Raw genomic sequence first — 16027 nt, 5'->3', positions numbered from 1 at the left:
AGTTTTTGCTTTTACTTCTGCTTTCTCTTACCCACAAGCTCCTTGTTTTCCTTCCTAGAAGGTGACTGCAGCTAAATCTAGCAACACTTCCATGCACCAAATATCTGGGACATATTATCTCATGCTGAGAACCTGCTCTCAGCAGAGTGAAATTGGGCTGAGGAAATAGTCAGTAGGATGTGTTTCTCCACACTTGTCAAAGAGCAGCCACACTTTCCAGGAATGGTCCTATCTGCTGTAAAGATTAACAAATGGCTTCATTTCCCTGGCTGCACCTGCAGACAGCACAAACTTGAGGGAAAAACCCAGAACCCCTGGCTGGTCAGCTGTGTTTGTGTTCTCTGTCTGGACTTTGCATGGAACAGCTCTTTCATCCTTGTTCAGCCTCTGTTCTGTGTTTACAGAATCATTCAGGTTGGGAAAGACCTCTGGGACCATCAAATTAAACCATAAACCTGCCACAACCAGGGGCACCAGCAAACCCTGTCCCTGAGCACCACATCCTCCTGTCTCTGAGCTCTGACAGGGACAGTGACTCCACCACTTCCCTGGGCAGACTTTTGCAATGCTCAACCACCCTTTCAGTGAAGAATTTTTTTGTAATATCCAATCAAAATGTCCCATGGCACAACTTGAGGCTGTTTCATCACTCAGGAAATTTGTTGTTGCATGTAGATGGATGCCTCATCTGCATTTTGCTGTTTGGTGTATTTGTGTACCTCCTAACATATTTGGTGCTTTTGCTGTATTATATTATGGGAAGCACCGTGTGAAAATAAGGAAGATTTATTTTTAGTGCATGGTAACTTTATGTGATCAATACAATAATATCATAATTTCTTGCCTTAAGGGCTCAACCTGAATGCTGGTGAAATGCCAAGACCTGATCAATACTCTGCTGCATTTTTAGAAGAGATGGATGTGATGGGCCAGCTCAGCCTTTGTGCTCAAAAATATGGGGAAAATCACTGCCATTAGGCAGGCCAATACAGCAATAGACAGCTGCTTTACAGCTGCAGCATGCAGAGAAATACAGAGAAGTGAGGTGAAATCTCTACCACTCCCTTACAACAATATGTTGTAAGACAAATATTCCACTGTAAAATATTCCATGGTTTTAATTATACATGTTTCCAGGACTGGGTTAATTAACTCAGAATTAACTCAGCTTTTTCATTCTACTTCCTTTCCCATCCATTGGTTGAATTGATATCATTAAATTCTACTCAGCAAATTATGATTTTACTGTCTCTATCCAATTCACATGATATATTCCTTGAAATTCTGGTTCTAGAGTTGTCTATTATTCATTAAAATATCCTCATAAGTTACTTCACTTCCCTGAGACCTAACAGTAAGAGTAGCAGTAAGTTCCTACTTTGTGTTTTATCAGCACATGCTGGGAAACAGGCTCAATGTAATTCATCTGCTTGCATGGAAATTAAATGAAAATTACATAGATGGAAGAGGGGCCACATGCCAATTGCTCTGCCTTGCACTATTTTGCACACTGCCTCATTGACAAAATCCAATATTTTCCTGAATGGACAATTTACAAGAGGAACCAAATGGATCCTTACTGCCTATTCTGCCAAAATTGTCATTGAAGATGCTAATGGCATGAGGGGAATTTGTGCATGAACCTGTCATGGAGCCTGGGCTGTGATTAAAAATACATGCTCCATCAAATGCTTAAATGGTTAAAAATGGCTGTAATTTGATGTGCTACATCAAAATTTGGGTTTCATGCATTCGTTTCAAAGATATATTCAATTTTTCCACTCTGTGTTTTCTGCTTGTAACAAGTTTTCTTGTTGGAAAAGTTTACTCTTCCTGCAGGCAGTCTGATAAGCACAGGGACAGCAGTGAGTGAATCTCTTACCCAAGATGCTGTCTTGCTTCCTAGATGAAAAAGGTTCAGGACTAGAAAGTTCAATCAGTAATATACAAACATGAAGTGTTTCTCTATCAGCTCTTAGGTGTGGGATGATGGGCAAGGCAGGGTGGTTGATAAGGCTCTGGTGACTCATGGTTGTTTTTTTTGGGTGGTTTGATTTCCATGCCTGTTGACATATTGGTGGGAGCCTGAGTTCTCCAGCAGCGCTGGAGTTATCAGACAGACCAGTTGTTATTCAGACCAACACCTCTCCATCTTCTGATGTATAATTTGTTTTGCAGCGTGTTTATTTTTGGTAAGGTTGGGGTGTTTTGCTTGTTTTTATAAATGTCTATTTCCATCCTCAATCAGAGGCAGCAGCTGCATGGAAAGGTCTTGGTGTTGCTGAGATATGAAATTGGATGACAGGCTTTCACTGTACCTGCTTGGCACCCACTGGGATGCAGGAGCCTGTAAATGCGTGTCTGACACCCAGGAATATTGATGGCTGGGGCTGGGAGGCAGCAGAGCTCTGCCCTTCTGCCTGTGCACTTGTTCTGAATGGGAATTACTTCTCTCTCCCCTATCTAAATGTTGGATTTGTTGGGTAAAATTTTGAATTTACCGGTTATCGTATTCAGGGTGACCCTGACGGAGAGGAATGATGAGGAAGACTCCATGGATATCAGAAGGCTAATTGATTACTTTATTACACTATATTATTCTATATTATATTACACTATATTACATTACATCTGAACTGAACCTGCCAAGCACTCAACTCTGCACACAACCTTGTGACTGTCTCCTGACCGACAGTCTGGAGACGCGCTTGGCCCTCACAGGCCAAGGAAACAAAACCCCATCACTTTGGGTAAAAAATCTCCATATTACATTCTGCTTTTGCACAAACACAGGCACAGAAAATAAGATAAGAATTGTTTCTTCTTTCTCTGAGGCTCCTCGCTGTGATTCCCAGAAATATCCTTGGGAAGTTGTGCCTTGCTTTTCTCTGTGAAGAGAAATGTGGCCACAGCCGGTTGGACTTTTGTTGGTTTCTTCTGATCAGTCAATTTGAAATTAACAGAGAGGAAGATTTACATTTTAACACAGGAGAAGCCAAGAGCAGTGAGTCACTTTCTTGTTCAATTCTAACTGGCTGTGTCCATCCAAGATGCACAGCAGCAGAACAAGATTAATTGATTGATAGAACACAGCAAGTTCAATGTTGACAAGCATGAATACAGGAAAAACAACTTTCAAGACGAAGTCCTTGAAATATACCTTTTACACTTTATCTGCTTTCCATAATGACTTTTCCAAGATTTTTTTAGTCCATATTGGGATAGGTGCCTTTTGTACCTTGGGAGTAGCTAATTATACTACAGCACTAATATTATTCACTTGTGTTTGTGAAATTTTAGACAACAATTAGAATTTTAGAATCATAGAATATCCTACGAGTTGGAAAGGATCCTCAAGGATGATTGAGTCCACCTCCTGGCCTTGCATGGGAAGCCCCAAAAATCCCACCACGTGCCTGAGAGCATTGTCCAAAGGCTCCTTGAGCTCTCTCAGGCTTGGGGCTGTGTTTGCTTCCCTGGGCAGCCTCTTCCAGTGCCCAACCACGCTCTGGGTGAAGAATTTTTTCCTCATATCCACCCTAACTCTGCACTGACTCAGCTTCAGGCCATTTCCTTGTGTCCTGTCTCTGGTCACCAGAGAAGGGATCAGTGTGTGTCTCTCCTCCTCCCCTCATGAGGAAGCTGCAGACCCCAGTGAGGTCTGTCCTCAGTCTCCTCTTCTTGTGGCACCCAAAACTGTCCCCAGCACTCAAGGTGAGGCCACCCCAGTGAGAGCAGAGTGGGACAATCCCCTCCTTTGACTGGTTGGCAATGCTATGCATGATGAACAGCACCTATTTTGTTATGTTTAGCTAGATTATTATGTTAACATATTATTTTATTATTGTAGTTATCACTGGGTTTGATTTGTAATCAAGTGCAAGATTACACAGTAATAATAGTATAACCATGATAATAAAATAATGTTGCACTTGATTACAAAGCAAAAACAAGCCTATCAAAACCCCCAATGATATAACTTAACTAAATATAATTTCTTTAATTTCCTTTACCACCTCATGAGACCACTATAATTTTCTGGGTAATAGTATTCTTTCTAATATATCAGTACGCCCACGCTTCATTTATCCATGTTAAATTAAACTTCTACTTCATGTGAATGGACCTTACAGTAGGTCTACAATTTCTACAAAACTCAGAGGAATACAACTGCACCCAGAGGGTGGTCACATGCTAACTTTCACTTTCTCTGATGTCACCCATGGGGAATAGGGTCCACATGCCAAAACATTGTTATGGAAAATGGGATCACTTGTCCTGAACTGCAGTTTTCAGCACAGACCTTCTCAGGATTCAAAACTGGGTATTTGCATCATTTGTCAGAGAGAGAGACAGAAAATCAGGCAGGATTGGTGTTGTTGCCTGTTTGTTTTGTTTTTGGCTGAGGAATGCCACCTGAATTTCAGAATGTGAGGATGGAGGTATGTGTCATAGCTTAGTCTGAAGTGTTTCTAAACCTTTGGATCTGTAAGAAAAGCTGTGCTGAGTTGACTCTTATGTGTCCTTATCCAACAGTTTGACAACAAGTGGGCATATTATGGGCTGTAAGCACTGCAGTAGGAAAACACCTTAACCTCAGGTTAAATCACATTCCAACTTCAAGTCTTTTATAACAGATTCAGAGAAATGAGCAGCTTTAACCAGTAACAAGGTGTGCACTAAATGCTTACAATCATGGAAATCCTTAATGTCACATTACATGGTTTTATGAATTGGATTGTGACATTAAATGACAAATCTGTTGCTTGAAGTAAAGGGATGATTTTAAATCACATTTCATTAGTCTGGCTGGGGTGTAACAGCTCTTCTGGGAGGACATGGGGTGAGCAGGATTGCAGGAGCCCTGGTCTTCATTCCCAGGCAGCCTTCCCAGACCCCTGCATTCCCAGGGCTGCTTTGGATGCTTGGATGCATGTGACAGGGTGACCTGCCCTGTTCACAGCAAGGGGCCTGGGGCAAGCCAGCCTTCTCTGAGCATTTTGTCATATTGGAGGCTGATTCCCAGCTAGTCTGAATGGAGACTCTTACAGGAGGGCCAGCAGCTGAGCCCCCTCTCATCTGTGGCTCTGGCTGCTCCTGGGCTGAAGATGGAATTATCTGCAGGCCTTGGCAGGTGCAAAGGGAAGTATTGCCACATGCCCAGGTGGAGGCTGCAGGCCTTCTTCCCTCCAAGGCTTGGTGCAGAGACATCCCCAGACCATGATTCTGTCCTCACTCCCCATCATGAGCCTTTAATGTTGGTACTTTTTGCTACCACAGAGATGGGGGGGTTGCAGCTCTCTGCTGTCTCTCCCCATGTCCTGTGGGTGTCTGGGCTGTCTAGGAAAGCCTCCTGTGCTGCTGAGAGAAATGAGCTCCCTAGCAGGATTATCAGCCAATAAAGCTTTCAAACCTAGTCTCCTTGTGGAAAATTATTTTCCAGACCTGTGATAGAAGCCTCCGGGGTTTCCATGGTGTGGCAAAATGAGGAAACATCTAAGAATTATGGGAAAATGGGGAAGAAGTGGAGAAGGACTGCTAGGTAACTGACGTTAACTTCAGACTTTGAAACATTGTGCTGGAAGATAAAGGCTACTGAAATAATATTTTTCAAGTATTCAAGATTTGAGAAGAGATCAAGCAGTTAAATAACTTGGTCTATTTCAGCAGCACTTGTTGTTTGCTTCTTCTCATTTCTACATCTTATTCCTCAGTTAAAAGACAGTTATCAGCAAAATTCCCTATGTTTTTGTCTGGGTCACACCACACATCAAGAATCTTGGTGGATAATTGTGCATTTCTGGGTGCAAACTGGGCATATTTTGTATACATGCATGGTTCAGCAGGCTATTCCTATAGAGTACAGAACTGATTAGCAATACAGGCATTTTCTAGATTACTGTTAGAGTTCTTTAATTAAATGCCTGTCTCTTGTTTACATGCAGGATGAGTTGTCCTCCACTCCTGTTTTAGGCAATGGCCATGATCCTTTATTGTGCTGCCTTTTAATTGGGGCAGGTTGCACCTGCACAGATTTCTCTGCTGAGCTGGTACATGGTGATCAACAAACTGCTAGAGAAGTGACACTTGCTCACTTGCTCACACACTTCCTTGGGATTACTGCACATGGAACAGCATTCATTAGCAAATTATTCCCTTGAGAGAGCCCTGAGGGTGCTGTTCCCTGTGTGCTGAGCTCCAGCCTGACATTTCTGCTGTAATGAAAAGTGTGTTCTCGGTCAGGAGAGGTCTGGGCACAGGGGCAGAAATGCTTTGCAAGTGGGAGGTGATGCCTCAGGTTTTAACTTGCCTCAGGTTTTAGCTTTTATATTTTTCAGATTCTGTGCTGCTTTAGTGTGTACTTCTCAGATTCATATTAGGGGATGGTGAGCTCTCTGCACAGGGTAGGGAAACAAAACAATTCCTTCTCTAGCTGGGGACCAAGGACAAATGATCCAAATCTCAGGCCCAAGAGCATAAACAACATGGAATGAAGAGAGAAAGACAAGTAGGATGGGAATTCATGGCCTAAAGCTGTAATTGGACAATTAACTCCAATATGCAAATGGAGCAGAACTTATAAAAGTGAGAGACCCCGTGACCAGTCAGGGATTTTGTGACCATTTTGGTTCATCTTGGTTTTGCCCTGGCTGGGCTCTTGTGCTGCCCCAGGTGCATCCATTGAGGCCTTTTAATAAACCCCTACTTTATTCTTTAATTCTGTCTAGTCTTTGTTCTAGGTCAGCCTTCACAGGGCATCAGAGGTGTGCATCCAAGGGATGCAGTGACAGCAGGACAGTAGATGGCACTAAGGATGAGGACCAGAATTTCCAGGCTTCTTAGCAACCTCCAAATAATTGCTATTGGCAGTGGCTGCTGTGGAACACTCACACACTGGCATTCCTACCTGTTTAATCACTTAGAATCAGAGCTGGAGGAATCAGCTTCCTTGGAGGAAGCTAAATGTGGAATGTGTTTTGCAAATCCTGAGAAATGTCAAGAATGAAAATGATTATCTCTAAGCATGACCAAAATATGGCTTCTTTCCTTTGGCTGAAGTGGTTTCTTGCCAGCATCAGTCTCAACAACTGCTTGTACTGGGTTTTGACCTCAACTAACAAACTGTGCCTCACACTGGCATGAAGTGCAGCAGAGCATTAACCCACTGTCCCTAATGGGAAAGCTGATTCACTGAATCCTTCAATATCCCTAAATTCCCTGAAGCTCTTGAGTGTGGGTTACACTCTGCTTTGGCACAGGGCTGGTGCAGGTGCAGGGCTGCACTGAACAGGGGCCAAAGCAAGGATCACATCCTGGGCACATCAGGCAGCCTGCAGCAAGAGGGAGGCAAAATCACTGACACTTTTCAAACAGCAGATCTGACATCATGCTCTATATCCCAAGACATAGGGAAAAATACTGAATGGACATGCCAGGTATAGCAGACCAAACATCTGCATCCTATGCTCAGAGCCAGCACTGCTGGTTTGCAGAACAAAGTTTGCAGTGAGTATGTAAATTCTTATCAAATTTGTCATCTTCCTGGAAGATTTAGTAAAAATGTTGGCTAGTGAAAGATGACAGATCTGTGTTCTCTGAATAAGAAACCCTTTATATCCAAGGAATATTTTATCTCTTACTGATATCAGGTATTTTATCACAATTTGGGGGCCAGTTTGTCCAGCTGCATTGTCAGGAGGGAGCCCGAGATGAGAAAGAGGATTAATCCCATGTAGGCTCCCAGGCAGATGTCAGCATAGCACAGACATCTGAATTGCCACTGAGTTATGCTGAAAAAACCCCAAATAACCCATCCCCCAAAAATGCACTTTTGGTTTTGTGTCCTTTCCCTAGCCTAGAGCCAGTCCTAGGACTGAGGCAGAGTTTAAAAACTTGATTTGGTATTAGGAACTCTGAGTTCAAGCAGATGCCTTGTGCTCAGCAGTCAGCTGTAATTTAATAATGCCACATCATTTTCAGTTCTGAATTTTAGTTTCCTCAAATGATCTGTATGCTTTGGCAGCTATTTCTTGTGATAATGGATCTTTCTCAATTTCATCAGAACCGGGGAAAACCACCTGTTACTGACACGTTTGTGCACTTTGTTACGAGACAGATTATCTGACAGTATTTATATTCTCCTGTTTAGAAGGTATTTGTGTGAGGTCTGTGTTTGCTTGTGGGCTTACTCTCCAGCATGGTGCTCATTCAACTGTTGTTTTGTTACGTGTTTAAATAACAGGTGAAGGCTGATCTATGAGCTGCATGAAGGAAACTGAAGGAGAGGATGCTCTCCTGGTGCTCTGCTGGCATACAGAACATCAGTGGATAGAAAATGTTTACTGTTATGGATATTTTATTAGGCAGTGGTTTCATTTAGATCAATTACTATGAAGAACATGTAGCTCAGAAATGTGTGAAAAGATCATAGCTCTCTCGGAGTTAAAAGGCTGGAAGGAACCTTTCATATGAACTTGATGAAACAATTCAATTAATTGTGCCATTGCTCCATTAACTGTCCATATCACTCAATGCAAAAATTCCAGATGCAACTACAGATGCTTCAGCTGTGAGCAGAGAACAGTACTGAGCCTAGAAATTTATCCTCTGGCCTCAAACATAATTTTAGTCTCTGTCAATAAATGAAGAAATCAATATAACTCATGGATTTATGGAATGACAAATTGCACCAGAATTATTTTATATTTCCATAAGAGAAGAGATGCTGACATTGGGATGAAAACAACATTCACTAGGTTTGGTTCTTAGCAAACATCCCATTTATTAACAGGGTTGTTTAAAGTATAGTGTATGGAGAGCTGGCTTCTTGCATTTAAAATATTACTTAAATGGTATTCAAGCAACCTTTCCCTAGCTCAGATAATTATATCTGTTCTAGCTTTAATTTTCCTTCTTTCTTACACATTCTGTCAAGACTGCAAGTCATTGCAATACTGGATAGAAAGGAAAATCTAACAGCTAAAATTCTTAAAACAGCATGTGAGTGCAATTGTTTAATTTGCAGTAAAATACAGTCCCATCAATTAATCACTGTAACTTGTGAGACAAGAACCAAAATATCTTTGGAGGCACATTCAGCTCCTCTAGAGTTTCCCTCAGTGGTGAGGGGTTCCAAAGGAGACCACGCTGCTCCATGCCCTTTTCCTGCTGCTCTCTGCCATGCTGACAGCTCCAGGAGCTGAAAAACAAATAGCTCAGAGGAAAACCAAAGCTCAGGAAGAGTGTCACAACCCAGCTGGATGTGAGCAGTGGCTCAGATCCAAATAAATCCTTAGTGTGGTGTTGCTCTATGGCATCTTCTACTCACAGATGTTCAAGCCAAGTGTGGGATGCCAGCAGTGATGTCTCCAATGCTGTGCCTGGACACAGGGGCCCCTGCTTTTCTTGCTTGGTGGTTTCCTCCATTCCCTTGGCCATCCCATCACCTGAGAGCCCATCCTCTGCTCAGCACCCCTTGGGACACTCAAGCCTTTTTGCATTTGCAGCACTGAAGAACAGAGTCCTTCTCCTGAAAGTCACCATCATTCTTTGTGTGTAGATTATGTCCCTGTGCTTGGCTGGGCTGGAACATGTGATGTTTAAGAGATCCAGATAGCCTTAGGACAGCCTTTTTTTCCTCTAGAAAAATGCACACTAGAAACTTAAAGGTAAACATAATTTCTCATGTAACTTGGTGCCCAGGAGTTAAGTATATTGGAAAAACTTCAAATTCCACTCTACTGATAAAATCAAAAGGATTGGCAGTGCTGCCCCTGAGATCAGCTGTTGCTTTAGCCAGGAGGCTGCATGTCCCTGAGCCCCTCTGTGGACAGTGGTAAACACTGATGGCTGTGGAGGATCAGATGTTCTGTACTTCTTGGGCACAATGGAGATTTTCAGCACTCTCAGGTGTGTGACTCTCAGAGTGATATGGATGTCTCTGAGTCATTTGTCTATGTAAACCTGAGGAAAACAAACTAGCAGAAAAGAGATAACGTAGCCTTACTCTTCCTTGATGTGGTATTTCAGACTTAGAAATGCTTTACTTCCTAGATGAGAGAGAGAGAGAGAGAAGAGAATAATTTAAATTCTTTCATTCCCTTGGGAATAATGCAATGCAATAATGTTAAGACTGTATGTAATTGCTTTCTATTTTTGTAAAGCCTGTGGCAGCTATGAAACTTTAAAGTGAACACTGGAAACTCTGGTTTGTACAAAGTTCTGCAGTTGCATCAATGGTGCAGTGGGGGTAAAAAGCAGTGGGAAAGTGTAGGCTTTATTCTACAAACCACAACAGTGGGTTTCCCTGGGATGTGTGGAAGAATCTTCAAAAGCAGCAAAACCTCTCAGAAAGTGACAGGTTTGGGGTCTGTCCTGGGTTGCTGTTTGCATTGTCTGCTGCTGCAAGAAACCCAAGTGAGCTGTGTCATTGCTTGGGGCACTCTGCTCATTTTGGAATATATATAGTGTGCATATAGGTATATATATGTCAAATGGCATAATGAGACAAAAGATACCTTTTTTTTTCCTGTGTCATTTTGAAGGATGGTTTTTATCCTTTTATCCATCCCAATAGATACAAGGCACTGGCTAAACACAACAAATATGTGTTAAAACCTTTTCCAAATTCCTGTTCATGGCTGGAAAAGAAATAATTGATGCAGATTGCTGTGAGTTTCTAATGAAAAACTCTTGAAGATACAGAGATTAATTTTACATAATTCTTCACTTTATTGTTGTGTAAGCAGGTATTTTGCTGCTGTTATTCCAGATTTGTTCTAGGTGTTATACTAGATTTTCCCAGGAGATATCCTGGAGCAGATTGCATTGTAGAAGTACTGAACATGTACAAGAAAGAGACTTTTTTTTTCCCTTCTTTTTCTGTACAACTGTTCTCCTACAATCTGGAGTAATTCTGTTTTGCCATTTGACTTAATTAATTTTGCTTCAAGTTGCTGTGTTTTGGATTATTCAGTCACCTCCTTCTACAGTAGCTGATAATTCTGTCTCTCATGCACTGAACAATGCCTATAACAGTGCTAAGCAACAATTTTTACCCATATGCATAAAGCCTCTGACAAAAGTGACTCAGTTTCATAGCTGCCATCTTTCTTGATGAAAAACACAAAAAATGTAAGGAGCTCTTATCTGACAGCAAATTAACTACACACAGAGATGATCTGCGACTTTGCCAAAATGCCTTTGAGTTTCTTTGTTTTTCTGCCAGCAGTTTGTGCTCATCTCAGTTATTCAGTGACACGCAGAAACTGTGGTTTGCTTTTTCATCCTGGGGCAGGAGATGAAATCCCACCTGGGGATGATGACTTCTGGTTAAATATGAGTGCTTGTCCCATGTGTCCTGTGAGGAACTACATCAACCACAGATGCCATGAGATGCTATTCAGTCCTAGAGGCTGAAGCAATATTCTGCAGAAGTTTCCTTCTTGCAAGGATTTTTACATGCTGATTTTATTCTGATCAGAGCCAGAAACTAACACTGGCCTCAAAGTAATATTACTGCTATAGTTTTCTATACACTTTCCTCTGTGAATTTGGCCAGTGTAAATTTCTACCATCCACAAAATATCAGGAGGCAAAAAAATCTGTGGTTTGATTACATGCATGTAAAGAAATACCAACTTCTGTTTTGATCTGTTGCATTCCTTTAATTCCCTTCAGCACTCTTCTATCTACCTATCTACACTGGTCTACTTGCCAGTGCATTAAATATATTATTTTAAGGGCTCAGATTAATTCAAGGTACAAAAATCAGTGGTTGTTACAGAAAATTTGGTTTTTTGCTTATGCAGGTGTTTAGCACTGTTTCATTCTTGGAGCCAAATTTGGACTGAGATGAATGTTTTCCACTGGAAATGCAATTACTACATCTTAGAGTTGCTGGGGCCCAAGAATTCATTTCACTCAGTCATCTGCTCTTCTAAATATAGGGTAATTGCTATTCTTTGTAAATGAAATAAGAGAAAAAAGAACAAATTAGAGAAATGTTACCCTCTGTAATTAGAGTGTTTCTGAGGATAAAATTGTTTTAAAGGTATAACATCGTTAACAGATTTTTTTTTTAATCCTTGTTTGCATCTTGGCACAGTCACAGGGCACATTTCCTATGTTTTGTACATTTATTCAAAACAGAATTAGAATAAAGCTGTTTTTCCTTTTTTACAAATTACTGGCTTTGTAGGCTGTGTAGGTGTTTTTCAAAGGCACGCACCATGCTTACTTAAAAATAATTACATTTTGAGCTAGAATATATATTATGCCCTTCCTATCGAGCTACAGTGATGTGTTACAAGCTGCCATTCTACACATTTCCAGAGTGACATTTTGTTATTGCAGATCATTTTAGGAAACATTTTAGAAAGTAAAATGTCTACTCGTGGCTGTTCAGCTGGAAATGTAATGGAGAGCCCTGGGACAGGAAGAACTAACAGGATTTGGAATTTATCTTCAAAAGCATCCAGCCAGTTTGCCTGGGCAGTGGTTGTGGGCAGCATGGCTTGGGTGTGTTGGTGTCTGTGGCTCCTGCAGTGCCAGGGCTGGCAGCAGGTGCTGGCTCCTCTCCTCACAGCCTTTGCTGCTGGGAGCTCTTGGGTTGGGAGGTGTGCTAGCTCACTTCTCTAGCAGAAGTTGTTCCAGGGGGAATCAGTCACTGGAAGTGTTTGGATAGCTTGAAGGAAGAGCTAAGAGAGGATGTTCATCATTCAATAATGCTGAAAAGGTGGTTGCTGTAGAAACCTCTTCCAGGTCTAGCAAATGTCAGGCATCAGACTGTGCCCGCTGCAGCACCACGGCTCAGCCTGGAGAGGCTCCCACGCACAGGAAGCCTGGAGGCTGGCTGTCTTTTTCTGGAGCCACTGGGGGTTTCCTGGCCATCTGCCTGATGTGGGGAGTAGCCATCAATGTCACTGCTCCCCTCTGCAGAGGCTGCTGCACAGTCATGGTCAGGCTGCACAAGATGCCAGGGGTTGCTCCCTCCATCAGGGCACACCTGGGGCTTTGTGCTCGTGGCTCATATCAGCACAAAGCTGGCTCTGGCAGCTCTGAGAAGTAGTGAGGGGTAAAGTGTGCTGAATGTGCTGTAGTGTGGCTTGGCAGAGACACCCTGGGGCTGTGCAGGGAGCACAGATACCACTTGTAGGATCTCTGACTTGTTCTTCCCCAGAGCATTCCCTGAGGAATCACCCAGCAAATCCAAGGTGTGTTAGCTGCAGCTCTGAGCTCAATTGCAGGCTGATGGCAACGATGTCCTCAGCTATAACAAAGTGTGAAGTGAGCAAGAGGCAGAGAATTTGATCCTAGTGTTATAAAGGGGCTGAGTCATATTTAATCAAGCTCTATTCATTTGTACAGCAGAGGTGCCTTTTAAAGTAAAGATGCACCAGCCACAAAGTGCTTTACTTAGCTCCCTTTGAAGGGACCTCTCAAATGCTTGCTGCTGTGGATTTCAGTCCACTCACAGTCCATTTAATAGACACGGTGCAAACTCCCTGAAATGAGTGGCTTATCTCCCCAGAGCTGAGGCCTGGCTGTGTGGGTTTGGTGAATACTTAGCACTTCATCTGCTTGTTTCCCACTGGTAAAATGAACTAATGTGTCCATCTCCTTCTGCTGTGCTCTTTGTGAAAGGTTCCTCGGCTTCTCTGGGACATCTCATAATAATTTACTCTGGTTCAGTTAATCTCAGGTTTCTGCATGAAGGTATCCTGGGTCTCTCTTGGCTGGGTAATTTGTTTCAAACTGATTTCTGAGACTAATGTTTCATCCTTTCCATTTGAGATCAGTAGGATGGAGCTACACCATTCTTAATATAACATTGATTCTGCAGAATGATGATTCTGATCCTTGGGGTAAACTTCAAGATTGCTTTAGACATTCATGTTCTGAATGAGGACACAAGAATTCATTATTCAACTATTATGAAGTCTCTCATGTTTTCAGCTGCTATAGATACTCTTGATTTGTTTTGATAAGAAGCCCAGAGCTTGGCAGGACATGTTATTGATCTCACAGAATCCATTCTCAACACTGATGTGGGGGTATCATTCACAAATCAATTTTCTCTGAGCTTTGATTTAAGTATCAGTGGCCTTTGAGGATCTTTCTGGGTCACTTTTATTCTCAAGCTGTACTTCAGCACTGAGTAAACTGTTTAACAAGTGAAGGCACCCAAATGAGCTGTGTGCCAGCTGCTGTCAGATGTGGCTATTGAGTCTGGTCTGTTTGCTAACATAGTTTCTGTAAAGAATAACACCCCACTCTACCTTCAAAACAGTTTTTGAACTTCAGCCACTCAGTCCCAGCAGCTCTGTAAGGAGGCAAGTATTCCTTTGATATCAAGGCACACTGCCTGGGGAGAAAAGGTGAAGTAGTGTCATTTAGCTATGTGTTAGACTGCACAAAAACTGTCTGCTACCTTTCTCCTCAGCAGACAGAAGCTGAGACAGATATGTCAAGGGAGTTTTAAAAAGGATCTGAGTCAAGTTAATGCCACAAAGTTCTTTGCAATCCATGAAAACAATGTGATGAACAAGTTACAAAGGAATGTAACATTTGATTTTGTAAAGATATGGAAGAAAGGTTAAGAGTGGGGAAGAGTGCTAAAATGGTCACTTGCAGGCACTGCCCTTTAGTTACTGGTCACAGAAACCAGATGTGTGGGAACTGGCTATGTGGGTTGATGGAGTGTCCAGAGCCAGGAAGTTCTAGAGAAGTCCCACGAGAAGTTTCCTGACCACCCCTCATGCACGTGCCCCTTACTGGTGTCACAGACCTAAAATATCCCAACGGTTTCTCAGAAATTATGGCCTAGCTTCCCAAATTATTTCCTTTCCTTTTTTTCCTTTCATTTCTTTTCTCTCTATGTTTCAGATTATGCTTGGCCTTTGCCTAAACAGTTGTGCCCTATATGGATTTCCCTAGATGTGCTCTTTTCAACTGCATCTATTATGCATCTCTGTGCCATCTCTCTTGATCGGTACGTAGCAATTCGCAATCCCATTGAGCACAGCCGCTTCAATTCCCGCACCAAGGCCATTATGAAAATTGCTGCAGTTTGGACCATATCCATAGGTAAGCAACGTGGCTCTTGACTGTGTCTGAATGAATAATAGTGTTACTCCAATTTTCATTTAGGATTTTTTTTTTTTTTAAGAGGATACTCAAATTAATTTCCCTGGCCTGCATGCCTGAGCAGAATAACTGGAAATGGAAGCCTTTCCTTGCAGCTGGTGGGAGCAGTCATTTTTCAGAGCACCACCCCTCTCCACTGCTGCTGTGTCCCTGTCAATGTGCAGATAACAGCAATAACACGGACAAGTGGTGCTGTAAAACTGCTGTGTAAACAGAGCAGAAAACAGCATTAGCACAGCCCGGCACGGAGAGCCCGGCCAGCTCAGAGCGCGCGGCTGCGCTGCGGTCGCTGCGGTGAAACTCTCTCAAGGCCTGGTAATGGTTTAAGTGGAGATGCCCAGGGTTGGAGGCAGGCTGTCAGCGAGGTGTTTACTGCTCCTGCTCAGCCTTTATAGCCCAGGCTGCTCTCTGCCACAGCTGGATTGCTGCTGGTACTGAGCTAGCAAGTTTGATGTCTTAGTAAATGAGGAGTAGGCATAACAGAAGACATGTTTGTATTACTTTGATAAAGCACAATAAATGAAACAGCAGTAAAATAGGGAACAAAACACAAAATGATGGCAAGATGACTCTGTGATACTGAGAATTATGTGGAGAAAAAAAATTTTGTAGAACTCTTTAAATGTGTTTAAAAAAACACATTTGAGGCAGGGGCAGAATTGTATGACCACTTCCATCTGCTGTATTGCCTTTTGTGCTTGTTTAAAATGCAGTCCTACAGAGATTTAACATTTAATTTCTATTTTATGAAGTGGTTTTTGCTTTCAGTGCTGTACTGCAAGGAAAAGCATGTTCCAGGTATTTGAATTTCTCTTGGGTTTTTGCCTGTTTTAGAAGTGGAATATGATTCTGGATGTCTGGGTGCTACAGGGACTGATTT

At 42.3% G+C, this 16027-nt stretch overlaps 1 protein-coding gene across 4 annotated transcripts in view; it reads left to right on the top strand.

Moving 5' to 3' along the window:
• Positions 1–16027, top strand: part of HTR2C (5-hydroxytryptamine receptor 2C) — a 215878-nt gene that overhangs the window by 186317 nt on the left and 13534 nt on the right. For 3 of the 4 annotated variants that reach the window (XM_064426977.1, XM_064426975.1, XM_064426976.1), the window contains one exon: positions 14887–15087. The exons of the other annotated variant lie outside the window; for it this stretch is intronic. In XM_064426977.1, the coding sequence (XP_064283047.1) occupies positions 14887–15087 (201 nt within the window). The remainder of the gene's footprint in view (positions 1–14886; positions 15088–16027) is intronic. 4 annotated transcript variants of the gene reach the window in all.

This window comes from Passer domesticus, chromosome 7 (assembly GCF_036417665.1).
Source record: "Passer domesticus isolate bPasDom1 chromosome 7, bPasDom1.hap1, whole genome shotgun sequence".
Classification (NCBI taxonomy): domain Eukaryota; kingdom Metazoa; phylum Chordata; class Aves; order Passeriformes; family Passeridae; genus Passer; species Passer domesticus.
This window is presented reverse-complemented; position numbering and strand designations above follow the sequence as displayed.